At 39.1% G+C, this 19827-nt stretch overlaps 1 protein-coding gene across 15 annotated transcripts in view; it reads right to left on the reverse strand.

The window, feature by feature from the left end:
- CDH11 (cadherin 11) overlaps positions 1-19827 on the reverse strand; it is a 171988-nt gene that overhangs the window by 19758 nt on the left and 132403 nt on the right. For 8 of the 15 annotated variants that reach the window (XM_063655233.1, XM_063655235.1, XM_063655237.1 and 5 more), the window contains 6 exons: positions 18524-18711; positions 12365-12618; positions 3242-3378; positions 2280-2413; positions 1928-2045; positions 1255-1305 (listed from right to left, as the gene is read on the reverse strand). In XM_063655233.1, coding sequence (XP_063511303.1) covers positions 1255-1305; positions 1928-2045; positions 2280-2413; positions 3242-3378; positions 12365-12618; positions 18524-18711 — 882 coding nt within the window. The remainder of the gene's footprint in view (positions 1-1254; positions 1306-1927; positions 2046-2279; positions 2414-3241; positions 3379-12364; positions 12619-18523; positions 18712-19827) is intronic. The other 7 variants (XM_063655238.1, XM_063655240.1, XM_063655241.1 and 4 more) reach the window with 1 other exon arrangement.

Here is a 19827-nt window from a genome sequence, read left to right on the forward strand (position 1 = left end):
TCTAAGAGCGAACACAGGGCTTTTCATAAATTCAAATACAGATGTATACATATCTTAGAAAGCATTATGCAAACACTATTTGTGCCACCCTGTTCAATTCAGCTCAGTACACATTTTTAATGTTCACTATGTGCCTGAGTTTCCTTGTTCTGGAGAAAACTATCATTACAAAATGAATTCCTGTATTACATATGTGTGTCCCATGAGGTGTGTGTGTTTCTGGTTGAGAACTATCCATTTACATTAGTGCTTTGCAGAATTATCTTTTTCAGAGACTTACAAGTGCACATTCACCAAAGCCAAAAGGTAAAAGAAAAATCCTAGTGTAAATACAAACTTAAAGAGTGCTAAGTAACGTTTCTGTTTTAAAATGATGGGAATCATTTACAAATTGTATCGGGTTGTTTCGTAGGGTTCTTTTAAAACATGTTTTTCTACATATAACTTCCTTCACACTTCAGTTCTTAAGAGCAAGTTCACTGTAGAAAGCAAGGCATTGGGAGAGAAAAGGCTGTCATAACACCTAGGGCATTTTGCCTCATTGTCTCATTTGGTGTGTGCTTGATTTATAAGGCCCATAATTAAATACTCACATAAGGTCAAGAAATAATAAGGTAAATCAAATCATAGACCCTCAAAATCCAAGCAGCATGGGGAGCGCCTGTCTGCTTTAATCATCAACATGAAAGGATTCAGTGGTCAAGGCTATAGCATCTGGCCTCTGAGAATCTGGGTTTAAACCCAGCCGTAACTTTTATTTGGTTGATTGATTTGAGACAAGTTATTTAATGATTCTGTGCCTCATTTTTCTCATCTGTGGAATAGGGGCGACAATAATGCCTACCTATGGTGGTGTTAAGAAAATTAAGTGGACAGAGTGTGGAAAGGATCTTGGCATGGGTCGTGGAACACAGCAACTGGTATTTATGGTACTGATGATAGTGATAACAGTAATGGGGAAAGTAATAATACTAGAAATAATACTAGTAATAATACTAGAAAGTTTAAGATCCTCTAAGCCTGTTCTCAGTCACAGGGAAAGCAATCAACCTATGGCCTAGTACATGGCTAACATGGATTGCATGAATATAGCAATCTGTATTCCTCCTTTTGATCATATGTTAAATGGTGGCATTTGTCTCCATGTTTTCACAGGCCTGCACCGTCACAAACTTAAATGGGCAATTTCACTACCAAGTAATGCACAGAGAAAAACAGTGTGGATGAGAGTAAAAAATATATACATATATTCACCTTTCCTGGCTCTGCCACCAACTTTATCCAGGGACTGCATCAGGTCTGGGACTACATAAACAAAAAACATCTATTTCTAATAATCTGCAAGTCTAAAACCTCCTTAACTAATGAAAGGGAAAGCAGAAATCGTATTAAATTTTGCCATTTTTATAATGGACAAACAATGCTTTGTTTCATGCCCTTCAGGCAACAATTCTGCAACTACTTTTAGATATCAAGCTCTGCACCCAGCCACACTGCATTAAAACTGTACTTGGAAAGCAAGGCCAGCTGAAAGATTAAATTGCCTTACAAAGTTGAACTAATCTCTTTTAATGCTTTACTTGATATCAATATTCATAAAGCCATCCTTCCCCCAAGGGTTTATCAACCTCTTGAAAAAAAAAGATAAATGGAGTTGTTTGCATATTGACCCTGTAAGCTTCCCCACTTAGTTTTCCCACTGCTTCATGAATATCAAAGCCAAAAAACGTAAAATAAAATTAGACTCACTTATTCGCATGCATCAAATGAGCCCATGTTTCAGAACAGAGGTGGCATTATTATTTCCGGTTTGTTCTTCAACAGGAAGACATTATAAAGATTAGTGAAAATACTTGTGCTATGCATTGTAAACGCCATTTGTTTTCCAATTCTACTTCTCTGAATGCGTAGGAACCTTAGTACAAACCTCGGTTGTCTCTGACTGTGAAATTTGGATTGTGAATGATTTCAGGGGGTAGGCTGAAGATAAATCTTGGTCCATTGGCTGTGTCATCCTTGTCATCTGCACTAATTGTAACAATTGGCTGAAAGAGAAAGGTGGCCCATAAATAAATCATGCTGACATTGGCACATCATTTATTCAAAAATTTCTGGCTGGCTAGAAAGCCTGATTTTAATTAGAGAACATAACTTCAGAGCAAAACTATGGCTCTGAAACCTTTTTGGGCAGTGGTTGGTATCTCCAAGTGATGCTTTAAAAAACACACTCTATTTCCAAGTGCATTGTTCCTAGCCAAGAATAGGGAAAGCAGGATTACCTGGTTGGAAAGTGGTTTGGTCTGATCACTCTCACAGATGAAACCTTCATAAGGGGCAGCAAACTTGGGAGCATTATCATTGACGTCAAGGACCCTAATGGCCACTGGGACTTTGGCTTCCTGATGCCGATTGTCTGGGAAGACAGAACGCAGAGAGTCAAGAAAGGTCAAGGAGAAATACACATTGGTCCAAGCATATTCTTGGGAAAGAGTAAGCTCCAGCCACCCATTTGGTGGCTGGGAAAGATGTTCTTATCACAGAATCGATGTAAGAGCTGAAGGGTGCTATTAGTGGGAGAGACATGTCCTAGAATAAATGTCAATATTAAGACCAGTAAGAACTAAAACACTTTTCCACGTCTGCTGAGTATGATGCTGAGCTTTAATTCTAAAGGCTTATCATGGAGCCTGATCCCCAGAGAGTAGTCTATCAAAGTGGTTCTTAAATGTGGGAGTCTACAGAGAAGCATTAAAACCATCTAGGAACTTGTTGGAAACAAAAATTCTCGGGCCCTATCCCAGACCTACTGAATCAGAGGCTCTGGGGCAGGGTCCAGAAATCAGGCTTGATGACTGATCAACTTGACGCATGATTGTTTGAGTTGTTGTCTATAGATAAACAAGAACCCACAAACCTTGGGCCTAAAGACTTTGCTTTTCTGGGTTCAGCGAAGACTAGTGACTGGATGGAGTGGGAAATCTTTCAGTGATGGTTATGAGTTTCAAACTCCTGAGGGCTATCGGCTCTCTTGCCAAGTCTATACCCAGTTCTGTCACAGAAAACAAATCATTTCCCTTTGCCTATGTGTCTTCCTAGAAAGATAACCGAAAACACATTTTAAAGACTGAAAAATCTGTTTAAGACCAAAAAAGTTAGTCTATCTCAGCTATTTTATTTTCCAGAATATAGTCTGAAGCAATAATACTTGGTAAAGTAGAATCAAAACCCTGAGAATACTTACGGATTTCTGCTGCAAAGACAGTGATGTTGAGCCAGGCTGTTTCCTCTCTATCCAGAGGTTTTGTAGTTTTAATAAAACCATCCTCTGGATTAATAGTGAAAAATCTGTCGAGGTCAGTGTGACGATCGATGGAATACCTAAGCAGAATGCAAATGAGGCAATTAGACCAAGACATTCAGAGCAGCTTAATATTTGAATATTTTCTCCATGCTATATTTAAAGCAAGCTTCTCAATGAATTGCTTAAGCTAGATTTTCTTTCTAATCAAATTTACTTTTGAAACTTTGTACATGATTCTTTTATAGAAATAACTTTGCCACGTTGGAATTCCTTATTCAGTACAATGAATGAAAGGGTTGTTTAGCATATTTGATTGAGAAGTATAATAATGTAGTGCATATTTCTCCATATTTACTACAATCACCCATCCTCTGAATATTTATGAAACTGCATTTGGAAAGTGAGTTTGCCTTGCTCCCAAACTACTCAGAAAGTCACAAATGTATCAAACCTTTGCCAGATTTTTGCATGTGAAATATTAAATACGTTCAAGTGTATTTAAATTTATCAAGATCATGTATAGACCTAAAAATCAGTTTGTCTTTATTTAAAGAAAAATGCAGCCTGGTGCAGTGGCTCACTCCTGTAATCCCAGCACTTTGGGAGGCCAAGGCAGATGGATCATTTGAGGCCAGGAGTTCAAGACCAGCCTGGCCAACATGGTGGAATCGCATCTCCACTAAAAAATACAAAAACTAGCTGGGGATGGTGGCACACACCTATAATCCCAGTTACTCAGGAGGCTGAGGCATGAGAATCACTTGAATCCGAGAAGCGGAGGCTGCAGTTAGCCAAGATCACGCCACTGCACTCCAGCCTGGGTGACAAAGCGATGCTCTGTCTCAGAAAAAAAAAAGAAAAAGAAAAAGAAAAATGTTCACTACATTTTAGTAATAGTTTATTTAGTTTCAGGGGTTCTCAGTTAGCTTGGCTCTGAGTTCCAGCATGCAGTGTACAAAGTAAGCTTGGCTATTTATTTGTAGGGCATTTTCCCATATTTTAATGACTCCAGGCTGTGCATAACAGCATAGCTTGAAGATTTTAGTTACTCCCACCCACTAAGTTAACTTTTTACTAATAACGGACAAAAAAACCACATAATATTATTGGGCTATATTTATGGCAAAGTGAGGTGGGAGATGGGGGAAGAATGGCTTTTACTGAGTGTACTAGAGTAAAATAACTTGCCCAGGATACAGTCTTGTTTTAATGGGTCTGTTGAACTCCAAACCCCTTCCCTTTCCACTCCCTTATACTAACTCCAAAATAGAAGAGAACAAAAATGGGTTATGTTAATTCAGGTAGTATGCTGAGCTTCATAAGTGGGTGGTTTTCTGCTCTTAGAGATCTAAGCTATGATTTCCAAAAATTTACAAAATTAGTATGTCAGAAGGCATTCAGTGATGGTCAAAAATCAAAGAATATTAGAGATAGCAGAGGCCATGAATATTGGAAGGTTTAATCGCCTGGATTTACAAAAGATGAAATTTACAAATGGCCTATGTCTAGTTTCTGGAAGAGACAATACTGGAAGCCAGATCTTCTAATCCCAGATCATGTACTTTTCAGGAAAGAGGGACCCCCACTGAGCGGCACTTCACAGTATACAAACATGAGCTCATTCATGATGTCACTTAACTTCACAGCTCCCCATAGAAATGGAATGATGAGTCCCCTTGCACAGTGACAAAACCAAAGATATTCATACACCTCCTCAATGTCAGGAGAGGCTCAGCAACTGAGCCCTCAGCAGATAACACTATGTGGAAAGGAGTCAAAAAAATAATCAAAGACTTTTTTTTCCTTCCATGAGAGAGCTCACTATTTAGTTGACATGACAACACACATGTGGGAAAAAAGATCATTAATAATTCAAGGTATTATTCCACAGAAATGAAGGGCATGAGTTTTGGGTTTTGGAAGTCCTAAGTACAACTTTCTAATCTGCTACATATAAGCTAGACGATATTGGAAAACCCACTTAAGTTCTCTGAGACTTTGCATATTTATCTTCTAAAATGGAATGCATTTTTTTTTTTTCCAAATAGAATCTCACTATGTGGCCCCAGCATGTCTTGAACTGCTGGGCTCAAATCACCCTTCTGCCTCAGCCTCCTGGGTAGCTTGGATTGTAGGAACCTGGCTGAACTGGAATATTAATAGTACCTAACTTTTATGTTATCTGTGAGAATTCAATAAAATAATAAATGTTTAAGATACATAATTTAGTGACTCACACATTGCAACCAACAATAACTGCTATTATTTTTGTTGTTGATGCTGCTGTTACACACTGAGAACAGACTGTGGAAGTTCTCATATGTAAGAGTGTGACCTTCATCCTAGAGCCAGTGAGAAATCATGGAAGGCTTTGAGCAGAGGAGCAAATAAAGGAACGCAAGCTCTCAAGGAGATCAATAACGTATGATGGGCAAGATGGTCTGAGAAAGAGAGAGTAGAAGAAGGAGCAGAGGAAACTCAAGGATTTGATTTTGTTTTTAAATACATGAGGTGATGAGAGTGAAGTACAGGGGTGACAGAGGAAATGGAATCCTAGACGATGACGAAAGCCCCAGTAGGATTTAGTGGATATTCGGGCATCTAGGGGAGGCTGAGAGAGTCCCAGGTAGCTTCTCACCTGAGTGTCTGAGAGAGGGAGATTTAAAGACATTGAAAAAGAAAATACCTGCTATTGTGAATAGTGCTGTGATGAACAGTTGAGTGCTTGTGTGTGTTTTTATTTTCCTCTGGATATATATTTTTAAATAAATTTTTATAAAATTGATTTTCCTTTGGATATATGCCCTATAATGAGACAGGATCAATCATAACCGCAACCTCAGCACTACACAAAATAACCATTAACAAATCTACACATGTACCCCCGAATCAAAAATAATTGTTGAAATTATTTAAAAAATTAAAAAGAAAAGGAAAAAAAATCAATTACCAGGAAGGAAAGGTTGATATTTAATTAAGGATATGTCAAAATGCTCAGAAAGAAAAGACTCAACTCTATTGTAGGCTTCAGGAAGTCAGGGGTGGAAACAGCTGTTTTTGTTTTAAAGTATGTCACAATAATTATAAGATCAAAAATATGTCTTGGATAAATGAGTGAGCCAGTGAAAGAAAAAGCAAATGGATAAAAATGCACAACAGACAGTATCGTAAATGCAGAGTTAGAGTCGGGGAGAAAGATCAGCCTAGGAGCAGGAAATCTGAAGCATCTACTTAGGTCAATTACGGCTTGGGTAAAAGCCCTATAGGTGAGTGGACACAGAGAGAAGGACCAAGTCAATGCCTGGACAGGGATCAAAGACTAGTGAAGACATCAGGTACAGTGTTATCTGAGGCATAAGAGGTTAGTGCCAAGAAAACTAAAGGGAAATAATATTTTAGAAAGGAAATTGCGAACAGAAATGTGTCTAATGCTACAGTCTGAGACAAAAAAACAAACAAACAAACAAAAAACTGCAGAATGTCCAAGAAGTTAAGAATTAGGGTGATATTGCAAGGCCTCCATTATATGTCCAAAGACACAAATGTCCACAAAGTTGAAGAGAAACAACCAGGAAATTAGGAAGGGAGGATAAAAGATCCATTAGATAAAAAGTTTTGAGGCCTGGCGTGATGGCTCACGCCTGTAATCCCAGCACTTTGGGAGGCCAAGGCGGGCGGATCACCAGAGGTAGGGAGTTCAAGATTATCCTGGCTAACATGGTGAAACCTGTCTCTATTTATAGCAAATATACAAAATTAGCTGGGCATGGTGGCACACGCATATAATCCCAGCTACTTGGGAGAGAATTGCTTGAACCCGGGAGGCGGAGGTTACAGTGAGCTGGGATCGCACCACTGCACTCCAGCCTGGGCAACAGAGTGAGACTCAGTCTCCAAAAACCAACCAACCAACCAACCAACCAACAAAAAAGCTTTGAATAGACTAGGTGCAGTGGTTCATGCCTGAAATCCCAGCATTTTGGGAGGCTGAGCCAGGAGGATCACTTAAGCCCAGGAGTTTGAGACCAGCCATGAGCAACATAGTGAGAATCCCCCTCTCTACAAAAACAAAACAAAAAAAATTAGGCAGGCACAGTGACATGCACCTGCAGTCCCAGTTACTTGGGAGGCTGATGTGGGATGTTCACCTGAGCCCAGGGAGCTCAAGTCTGCAGTGAGCCATGATGACGCCACTGCACTCCAGGCTGGGTGACAAAGTGAGACCCTGTCTCAAAAACAAACAAATATAAAAGCTTTGAATATTCTCTTAAAATTTGTCTGGTATTTCAAAAGAACAAAGACCCAAGTAGGTGGGAGTGGGGGGTTGGTTCAAGTGTGGTATTGAGCATCCTTGGATAATTATAGACATGGAAATTGCCTACATGCACAGAACAGCTACCATTTGAAAACATGACCCAAATAATCAATTGCAGATGTGAATCCTTGGAGACAATGAGGTGCAGAGGAAATGAGTGAGTGTTTTTACGTCACAGTCACTGCTCTTCTAAAAAGTTTCTAATGCACCTTGATATTCTAGGCCAGAGATAATTCATTTAAAATTCACACTGTGAAGATTTTTAAGTAGTTTAAAGGTGTTAGAAGGGTCCATAGTCATTATGTAACATATCTTTCTGCACAAAGAGAATATAGTAATCAAACCTTCTTGGGAAATCTTTCCATTAGTGGCTGCTGGGTTAAAGTAAAATGCTCAAAATGAACTCAAGACAGATCTGGGCTAAAATCCAGTGTTCAACACTGACAGTCCATGTGACTTTAAAGAAGTCTCATCATTGCTCTGAGCCTCAGTCTTCCCGCCTATTCAATTCTAGAGCAGTCATAGCCACAAAGGATGTCAGTGAGAACTGACTGAAATAACTTCATAAAACCTGTTGTATGAGGCTGAAAAGATGCTCAGTAAATGTTAATTATCTCTCTTTTCCTCAGAAGAATCAATGTTCAAAGATCCAAAAACAACACAACACCACTCATAGTTGGGAATTCCTTCTTCCCTACCACTATTTTCTTTGATATAAATGGACAAACTCCATTGTCCATGTAATTTCCTTTCATATTTAGATCCATTTACTTTTTCATAAGTGTCTGCCTCCCTAAGTATATTGGGAACCCCCAGTGTGTGCTCAATGAAGATTTGTCAAATAAATGTGTGAATAAGATGTCATCACTTCTACCACGCCTCCTGTTTTACCCTCAAAAACTGTAAGCTTGACCTTCCAAGCCAAATCAGGAGTTATTTTATTTATTTATTCAATAAATATTTGTTAGACATCGACTTTGGGCCACGTACTCTGTTTAGTGGAAGGCGCAGTGATGATCTAGAACAGAGGTCAGCAAACATGTTCTGCAAAGGGCCAGCCAGCAAATGTTTAGCTTGTGCAGCAATTAGAATCTCTATCTCAACTACTCAACTCTGCCCTTGCAGCAGGAAAGAAGACATAGGTAATAAGCAAACAAATGATGTGACTGTCTTCCCATATAACATTATCTACAAAAATAGGTGGTGAGAAAAAAGATGAAGAACTCACAGTTCCTGATTTCAAAACATAGTACAAAGTTATGGTGATGAAGGCTATGTGGTACTGCCATATGGATAGACATATAATTAATCGAATGTAATCAAGAGTACAAAATAAACCTGGTTTCTATGACTATGAATGGTCAATTTTCAACATGAATGTCAAGACCATTCAATTAAGGAAAAATAGTATTTTCAACAAATAGTGCTGGAATCATTGGATACGCATATGCAAAATAATAAAGTTGGACTCCTTCCTGACAACATATATAAAATTATACTCAAAATTAATAAAAATCTAAATATGAAAGCTAAAATCATAAAGTTTATTTTAAAAAAATGTAAATCATTCATGACTTTAGATTAGACAATTATTTTATTATACATTTAAAAGAAAAGGAATAGACCCACTGGAATTCATCAAAATTAAAACATTTTGTGCCTCAAAGGACACTATTAAGAAACTGAAGATATCCCATGGAATGAGAAAAAAATGCAAATCATATACCTGATAAGGCCCTACCATTCAGAATACATGAAGAGCTCTTACAACAACAATAAAAAGACAAATAATCCACTTATGAAATGGGCAAAATTCTTGAATAGATATTTCTCCCAAGAAGACATACAAATGGCTAATAAGCACATAAAAAGATGCTCAGGCCAGGTGCAGTGGCTCATGCGTGTAATCCCAGCACTTTGGAAGGCAGAAGCAGGTGGATCACTTGAGGCCAGGAATTTGAGACCAGTGTGGCCAACATGGCAAAACCCTGTCTCTATTTTTTAAAAAAAATAGCTGGGCCTGGTGGTGTGCACCTGTAGTCCCAGCTACTTGGGAGACTGAAGCACAAGACTTGCCTGAGCCTGGGAGGCATAGGTTGGAGTGAGCTGAGATCATGCCACTGTACTCCAGCCTGGGCGACAGAGTGAAACTATGTCTCAGTAGCAAATAAATAAATAAACAAATAAATAAATAAATAAATAAATAAAAGATGCTTGGTGTCACTAGTCATTATGGAAATACAAATCAAAACTATAATGACATATCATTTCACACCCACTATGATAGCTATAATCAAAAGGGCAAAAAAGTGTTGGTGAGAATGTGGAGAAATTGGAACTCTCATATATTGTTGATAAGTAAGTAAAATGGTACAGCCACTGTGGAAAACACTTTGGCAGCTCCTCAGAAAGTTAAACAAAGAGTTACCACATAGTCCAGCAATTCCACTCCTAGGTATATGCCCAGGAAAGAGGAAAACATGTTTAGGCTAAGACATGTCCAGGAATGTTCAGCATTATCTGTCATAGCCAAGTTTGGAAACAACTCAAACACGCACCCAAATGATAAATGGGCAAATAAAATGTGGTGCACCTATACAATGAAAAATTACTCAGCGATAAAAATAAATGAATTAATGATGCACTCTGCAACATGAATGAACCTCAAAATCATTATGCTACTGCAAAAATTCAGTTACATAAGACCACATGTTGTATTATTTCATTTATATGAAATGTACAGAATAGGCAAACACACGACACAAAATAAGTTAGTTGTTACAGGAGGCTGGGAAGAAGGAGAAATGGGGAGTGACTGCTAATGGACATGGGATTTCTTTGGCGGGGGGGAACAATAAAAATATTCTGGAATTAGACAGTGGTAATGGTTGAACATCTTCATGAAATATACTAAAAACCAATAAATTGTACAAGTTGGACAGGTAAAGTTCATGCTTCATGATATGTAAATTTGTTCACAACAGAAAAAAGAGAAAGAGACAGAAAAGCAAGTGGCAGCCAGATTTGGCCTATGGGCTATAGTTTGCCAAGGCCTAAACTAGACAGACATCAAGCTCTTTGAGACTATTCTCTAGTGAGGACCTCTCATTACCTAAGTGTCCCTGTGATGTAGCCTGGGGGGTTAGGTAGGGAGGAGCAAGAGGAAGGACATCCGATACATCTCTAGGGAGCCCTGGAAGAATTCCTACAGGAGATAACACCTAAGTGGAGACGGAGAAAATGAGTCCAATGTGGTAACTTGGAAAGGCAAGGGCTACCAGCTAGAAGGAGGAACATGTGAAGTCCAGGGATTAGGAGAGAGCAGGAGAGCTTCAAAGAATGAGATGGAGGTAGAGGGGTGCAAAGAAATTTTTTAAACTAAGTGAATGAGGTCAGATTATTTTGAAGAGGGAGACAACAGGGAACCATTTAATCATTAATTTTTTCTTGTGTTTTAACTAAGGTAAGATGTGATGTTTGGATGTGCATTGTATGCGGGTCACTCTGGCTGCAGAGTCAGGATTCATGCAGAGAGGTAAATGAAAGACTGAGGGTTGGGAGACCCTGTGGAGGCATATAAAGAAATCCAAGCAAGAAGGAAATGAGAGGAGTGGCTGTGGGAAAAGATACCCCTGCTAGAATCCGGTCCAGGGGAAATTCCAGGGCACTATCAACTTCCACTCTATAAATGTGTGATTCAAGCCCCTTCTCCACCTCCTTCTCATCACCCTCTCATTTTCATCATTAGCTTCATCAGTCATTAGCTCAGGATGAAGAGGAAAGTGGAGAAGCAGAGTTTTGGATCACTTTTCCTTTTTTTTTTTTGAGACAGGGTCTCACTCTGCCACCCAGGCTAGAATGCGGTGGCTTGATCTCGGCTTGCTGCAACCTCTGCCTCTCGGGTTCAAGCTATTGTCCTGCCTCAGCCTCCAGAGGAGCTGGAATTACAGGTGCATGCCACCATGCCCAGCTAAATTTTCTATTTTTAGTAGAGGCAGGGTTTCATTACATTGTAAAGGCTGGGCTCGAACTCCTTCCCTTAGGTGATCCACCCACCTTAGCCTTCCCAAAGTGATGGGATTACAAATGTGAGCCATGGTGCCCAGCCACAGTTCTGGATCACATTTTTTGTCACAAAAAAGGGTGTTCATAATAATAAAAGCACCCGAAATTTATCTGGACACTTTACTGCTTTTACAAAGTACTCAGCAGCAGTTAGACAGAGCTGGCTTTCCTTGCCTCCTGCTCAGTGGCTGTATCATTCCAGGCAAGTCACTTTGTCTTGCAGTGCCTCCAATTTCCTCTCATTTTAAGGGATAACAATTTATGCATCAATTAAGTTGAGGAGATTGATTAGATCACATATCTAACCTCCTTATAGAGTAACTGGAGAATGGGGAAGGTATTTAATAAATTGCAATTACTATAATTATTTCACAATAATTATTTACACTTCCCCACAGTCCCCTGAGGCAGACAGGCCCAGCTCAGGGCTCCGTCACCTAGTATGCCTGGGGGAATCTACTCTACAGCAAAGTCATGTAGCTTGAACAATCCTATCCAAAAAGTCAGGAACAGAGGTGAAAGGAAGATCATGTCTTCTAAATCTTAATCTTGTTTACATTCTATTGAACCTGATAAACTTGGACCCTTTTTGAAATTGAAGAACGTGGTTTCTACAGGGCTTTCCCAGAACCTCTCGACTCTAAAATTCTCTATCCAAGCTCTTAAAATAAATCCATCTGTACCTTATCGGGCTGTTGGCAGCATCAGGGTCTTTGGCATGCACTCTCCCAACCACGGTGCCAGCAGCTGCATTTTCTTGGACTTCGTGGATGTAACTTGGGGCCAAGAACATAGGGGGCTCATCGGCATCTTCTACTGCGATCTTGACGGTCACAGTGTCCTTGAAAGGGCCATTGCTGATAAACTTCGGGTCGATGTGCACGTTGGCTGCCTCTACCTTCAAGCTATAGGCTCTTTTGGTTTCAAAATCTACAGGCTGGCAAGAATGAAGAGAAGATTGACAACCAATTCCTTGGAAGAATAATGGAAGAGAAAGACCCGATTGTTTTATAGGGAAGAGTGAATATTCCTCAAAGAGAGAAAACCAGAGTCTACTCAATTTCAAATTACCTGAGCCATTTGGTCAGAAAATCACACAAATCAATTGCTGAAACTTAGAATGTGCTTAATGGGTCATTCGAAGAGCACAACAGACACAAAAAGACCACGTCTTCTAAAATGAAACTTATTCTATATAGCAACACTAATGTTGCCCAAATAAGTCACTAAGAATTACCTAAGGAAGGGGATTAAAACACTGCAAAAATACATTTGGTACCTCATTCTGAAAAGTAAGAATCTTGGTAACAAAAATACCACTGAATTTCAGCCAAAAAGCATGTGTTGTTTGATGACTGCTTCACACCTCTCCCAACCGCAACCATCCAGCTTGATCATATTGAAAGCTTCATGTTGAAAGTTTCTGACCACGTTGTTTCCCAATGTCTGGGACTCTTACCAGCAGTGGCCCATAAGATGACATAGGGTGGTTTATAGGTACTTTGATAGGTGAGGTGGTCAAATGATATTAACTTACATAGTGAGATAATTCTTTTCCAAATCTTTAAATCCTTGACACACCAAGTAGAACATCTCCGTTTTAACACATCTGCTCTGCTTCGCAATGTCTTTTGTGAGATATTATGATACAACTCTAGCTAGAATGCAATGGCATCGTTTTGGTTTGATTGCATTTATTTTTAAGTTACCTTCTATTTTTGGCAAGTGACAAGATAATAAGGGAAATGTTTCCTTTTTTAAAATGCTTCTTTTTTAAAAAAAGTGCATATATATTAAAGATGGTCTATTTAAAGAAAAACAAATGAAAGCAGTAACATTTCACACAAATATGAAAGAAAAAATGAGTAGTAGCATTTGAATGGCTGTAGTTATAGGGAAATTGATAGTAAACACTGCCTAATTTTCAATGAGAGGAGTTACAGTGAATCAGTCAGCAAAGGATGGAAAGTAACATTGTAGCAGAGAAACAAGCCCGGCTGCCTGGGAAACAACTTTCTAATTAGTGCTCTGGATGTTGCTGAACTACCAAATGTTTGGAAAGAGTTTCATCTTTTAAGGCGAGCATCTGCCTGCCATGCTGTTGTCATTTGCCTGGCAAATGCTTATTCTGAATGGGCATATAGTCATGGGGCTTATTCCTGATCTAATTTTGCAGTACTCTACGCTAAAGCTGATGATCCCAGTTTCAACAGGGTTAAACATGTTCAATATCCTTGATACGTTTTCTATCATCTTCCCACCTCCATCTTCCCAGAGTCAGGAAACACTACCTTTTCCTAAATCTAAATCTGCCCCCAGCCTTTCCATCATCCTGGGACCCAGCAGTTCCTTTATCCTTGGCTAGGTTACTGAGCAGCAGAAAGGAATGATATTTATAGGCTGAACATACAAGATTGCTGCAACTTCTAAAAAATCCCTTCAAATATTAGATAGCATTAAACACTGGAATATGATAGTTCTGAGATAATTTATAGTTATGGGTTCTGGGTAATTTATAATCAGAAAAGTGGAAATTTTCTAATATCAGATAGTCTGTTGATCTTGCTACAGCAGAAACTTTTGTACTTGGTTTAGGCATATGCCTGAGGACCTGGAGCCATTTTCCCACTGGGAAGCCCTGTTGGTGTTGAGGATAATACCCTCATGCTGCAGTTTCACATCCCAAGCTAGGCTCTCCAGGCCTTTGCAGAGGTTTATGTGGGATGTACTTTCCCAGTTTGGTGAGATTCCAAGTCTGGTAGTCAGTTCAAGCCTCATTGCCTTGTGAAGTCCTCCTCAACAGCCCCAGATAGATTTGTGTGGCCCCCTAGTGGCCCTTTGGCACCCCTTCATTTCCCTCCCCAGCGAGGTGGGGGTGGGAGTGGAATGGAGGGGAACATCCCTTAGAAGTCTGCTGAGTCTTACTGCTCTTTGCTGATCTTTGTCCCACAGTACGCAAGAATGACTGTACCAAGTGATCATATGCATCCGTCATTTTGACTGAATGAGGAGTGGGACTGATAGATGTTTAACATTTAGACATTTGCCTACAATTTCTTCCCTTCCTCCCTCCAAAAAAGATGTGAGGTAGTTTCCCATGTGAACATTTATATCCATGTTATGAGTCGTTGAAATAAAGCTAAATGAGGCAACACATTGCATAAGCCATAAAATTCTTAATACCCCCTAGTTTACTAATCCCACCTCTGAAAATCTTCCCTGAGGGATTAATTCAACAGAAAGCCAAAACAAACAATATTCAAAAATGCATGATATTTGTTAGATATAATAGAAGGTTATATCTAATCTGTGGAAATGTACACACAAAACACCAAATCCAACTGTGAGATTTTATTAAGGAAATAATGATTCGTCAATAGGATGGGATGTTATGTAGTCTTTAAAAATGATTATGTACATTATATAACAGCATGTAAAATGTTTATGATGTGACATTAAGTTAACAAATCAGATCACCCTCTGATTGCAACCATGTTAAATGTTATGTATCCACATCTATATACGTGTGGACAAAGAATATAAAGAAAAATCAAACATAAAAAGAGTTTTATTAAAACAAGGAATATTATAAATGCCTTATAATTCTGCTCTGACACTGCTTTACAAGGAGTTTATCTGGTTGAAAATAAATAGCTCAGACACTGTGCGGCGATTTCTCTGAGATAGATGGGATTCCCATTTAGTCAAAGGTGCTGCGTGAACAGATCGGATTTTCCCCTCTAAGTCCACGAAGCCATCTAAAAGCTCATCTTTATTTGACCCTGGTTCTTCCTCAGCTAACCACACAGAGATTATCTAAATACCCCAAGGGTAGTTTCTCTCTCCCCTGTGCACTATTAAACTAAGACACAGTCAGAACTCAAGAGGTATTTATTGTTTTCTAAAATATTCAATAAATGAATGATTCTATCTAGTAATTATTTCTTGAGTTCTCCTTCACTACCATCTCACTACCTCTTCTACCTTCTTTAATTTTTTGTAATGTCTCCCTTGAATTTTAACAAGTTTGTTTGTTGGTTTTACCGTATATATCTTAAGACTCTCAAGATTGAAGGTATTGCAGTTTCTTAAATGTGTCCTGTTTCCATTGATACTAGCCCTTCATGAGCTATTTTTTCTGCCTTTCTGTCCTTAACTATCCAGCAAATTCCTCCTCATCTATCAAGACTCACCTTGAGAACTGCCCCCACAAGAAGTCATTCATGACCCATGTTCATAGGTCTTATCACACTATTGCAGTCAATTTTCAACTGGGGAGTGATTTTGCTCCCAGTTACTCCAGGGCTATTAGGCAACGTCTAGAATAATTATTTTTATTATTATTATCAGGACTGTTGGGTGGGGTAGAGCATGTGCTTAATGACCTTTAGTGACGGGAAGCCTGGGATACTAGATACTACCAAATATCCTACAATGCACAGAACAGCCTCCTACAACAAAGAATTATCCAGCCCTAGACATCAACACTGCTAAGGCGGAGAAAACCCTCTCGGTTTTAATTATTGTTTCACTTCACTGTCCTGTTAAATTGTGAACTCCCTGTGGTCAAGACTCTGCCTCTTTAACTTTAGATTTCCAGCCACTGGCAAAGGGCCCGCCTGACAAATAATAAGAACTCAATAACTCTTCGTGGAAAAATGGGTGAATAAATTAGGAAATAAATAAAAATACTAAGTTAAAAAATACTTTAAAATGCAGAAATATTGCCATAATGTCTCTACAGACTTTTATGGTATTAAATTGCATGTAATGACTTTCACAAGGAGTCATATTTTTACTCTGTTAAATTCATCTATAATTTTTCTTTCTTTTTCCCCCTGGTGGACATTTGGAACTTTGTGCTACAAGTTTGAGCAAATGTTCTTTTACAAATGAAATAACATCTTACACTGTTTAAAACCTAAATGTCAGTGCTTTATAGAAGATTATTCCTTTACCTAGAATAAACACACTGAATTGAAGGCAAATGTGCAAATTAATCATATGCAGAGAGCTCATTTGCGATGTGTGAGTTCCATAGGGGTGATTTAAGTGTTTCAGGATTTCAGAGACACAGTGTGTGTTTATGCCCTGAATACACTAAAAACAGGTGACAACCTTAGCATAACCAACTACCCAATTACGTGAACAGCAAAGGTTGGGAGGCAGGAATTGCTGATGTCAATGTTCATATGTCAGTGTCAAGCAGAAGAGATAGTAATATTAATTAGCGAAGTAAGTTGACAGCTCTAGGCAACACACAATTCGCACAGCTACTTTTCCAGAGGAAAAACCAGAATTAGTGACTGCCCTAGCTCCCTGTGGTTGATAATTAGGCTTCCTCGGTCCTACCATTTATCCATTAATGTAGACTTTTCCAAGTATCCAAATTTCACCCCAATTTCCATATCCTTCATTTTCTTTCTTTTTTTTTTTTTTTATAACATTCACCCCCTACCTTTTCTTTGTTTTGTGCTCTATAATATTTTCCCCAACCCCAACATACTTTAAAATTCTGTGAAAGGTCAGTTTCTTAGCACAGGTCACTCCTTGCTCCCCCACCTGAAAGATTCCTTTCAGGGCCAGTCTTCCCCCACTGGTCCTTGCTTCCTCTTTAGCTACTGCCCTCTTTATTGATTCTTCAAATTAATTTTCTATCAGTGTTACAGTCCAATCTTTTCCATCGCACCAAGGAGTTTAATATTCATGCTACAAAACTAAGTTGAAAATGAATGCTTGATTAAAACCAAGGTAATCCCATCTTCCAATTCCGATTTAATGCTCCATACACTTTCATGATGGAGAGGTGTTTATTTCTCAAGTGGTAAATCATGGGGGGGAATCTTTTTAGAATGTACGGGAATTATTTCTTCACTTGGAAGTGAATCTTATCTGGCTCTCCTTTACAAACGCTTTCTGGGCCATCTGTTTTCAAAATGTCTTGAGAGGGAAGTTGTTCTAGAATAACTAAGGTGTGAATTCCAGGTCTGCGTGCCTGAGCTGTATGACAGTGACTGAGTCAAATGATTTCATCTGTCTGAGCCCCAATCTCCTCAAAATTAAGCTAAGGTCTCTTTGCCCATTGAGATAATACTACCTACTTTATACTTTTGTTTGTTTGTTTGTTATTGTGAAAAGTAAATGAAATGATGTTTGTAAGAGGATGGTGCTGTGTCTGGCCAGTAGTTAGTATTGAGTGAATGTAAAAAAGAAGAAACACTAAACTTCTCTTTGTAATAAATTAATCCCAGAGACATGTTTTTGGTGACTGACTACGTGGGAAGGTCCACAGACTATCTGACTATGAGGGGAGGTCCACAGGCTATTTGACTAGGGGAGAAGGTCCATTATTGTTGCTTCTCCAGGTTCACTTGAGATAAAAACAAGTAGAGAATTGGCTTAAGTTTCACAGAGGGTCCAGCAATGCAGTGAACATTGAATGTTGAAACAGCAAGAGTTCTGAACAGCCTATCTAACAGATTCAGTGTGGCAGAGCTAAGGGGGGAATTCCATGCATGCTCAGGGCTGCTTCTTCAAAATCTAGATTTATCTCATTGTCCTTCCCTCCATGGGAGAACTGTGCTTCCCTCAATCGGAAAACATTTAAGAACTAACTAACAATCTCAGGCAGGTATCACCAGCCCCTTTGTCAGCTTCTCTGCAGTAACAGAAAAGAATACAATTCCGTGATCTTCCAGAGCTCAGAGCTCAGCTACAAAGTCGGGTCAGCCCCTGGTTTTGCAAATTCTCATTTCTTAACCGTTACCTCCCTGTTTCTTGCAGTGTTGCCTTGGCAGAGCGGGCAACACCACTGACACATCTGATTCCTTACCCTAACTCACCTTTTTCAGCTTTATCACCCCCTCCTGTGTTTCATAATCCGTTGTGATTTCAAACGATTCCATACCATCTCCATCAACAATATTGTATGTGACTAAGCCATTTTCTCCAATGTCTGGATCTTTAGCTTTCACTCTTCCTACTTCCTCCCCAGGGACGGCTGCTTCTGACACAGACATCTGGTATACGCCTAGAAGAAGAAGACATCTATTTTTATTTTCTCTTTTATTTGGCAGCTGTAAGACTATAGATTTCATTGAATCCCAATAAATTTCTCAAAGGATTTGAAATTGAACTTTCTATTGACTGAAAACATGAAAGAAGTGAATGGATGTGGGGAGGAGGATCCCACATGGCCTGCTTGTCAAAAGAATGTGTTCTATGAAGGGTGATAAAACAATATCTGGGTCCAGGTGAAATGCTGGGGTCACCTGTCACATGTAAGGGAGAAAGACAATGCTCTGTTACATTTCCCATCAGGTAATGATGGAGAACCACGCATGTCTTCATTTAGCGAAATAGCTGAAGCTTCTTTTCGTGTCTTCAGGATGGTCCATGAGTTAACTCCAAGGCTCACTTATGGTATTGCCAAGAGCCCAGAAAAAAAAAAAAAAAAAAAATCTCTGTTTAAAAGCCTCCCTTCAACAGCTCCATATTTACTTTAAAAATGCAAACTTTATCTTTAACATCACTCCCTGTCTAACTCCATATTTGACACTCCCCTTATTTCACCTCCTTCACAACTTGCCTCCTTCACAAGTTGGTCATGCGTTACCTTCTCCAGAAGGCTTTCCTGCAGTGTGACCCTCCTATATATTTATTTAAAGTTTATTGGGAGCCTAATACTGTACATGGAGGTACTGTCCTAGTGCCAGAACACTGTTTTGTTTGGTTGTTTTGTTTACTACTAAACAAAACAGTCAAGATTCCTCTCTTAATGAAGCTGACTAAAGAGAAAACATAAAAACAAATGTAAACACACTCTGATGTCATTGCAGTGAAAAAGGAAAATAAAGTAGGGTAAAAGGGTGAGGGTTCTGAGAGTGGGTGTGTGGTTGTGTGTGTGTAAGTGCATGATTGTGTGTGAGGGTGAGGGGGTAAATGTGTGAGTGGCCGTGAGTGATTGTGTGGGCATGAATCTGTTGTGTAAGAGTGTGAGTGTGTGTATGAATGTGAGCTATTTGTGAGTGAGTTTGTATATGTGTATGAGTGTGATTGAACACACATGCTTGTGTTAATAATGTGTGGGTGATAAGCAGAAAGAGGGAGAGACTGGTTTTGAGTAGTGTGGTAGGAGAAGACATTC

This window comes from Pongo pygmaeus, chromosome 18 (genome assembly GCF_028885625.2).
Source record: "Pongo pygmaeus isolate AG05252 chromosome 18, NHGRI_mPonPyg2-v2.0_pri, whole genome shotgun sequence".
Lineage (NCBI taxonomy): Eukaryota > Metazoa > Chordata > Mammalia > Primates > Hominidae > Pongo > Pongo pygmaeus.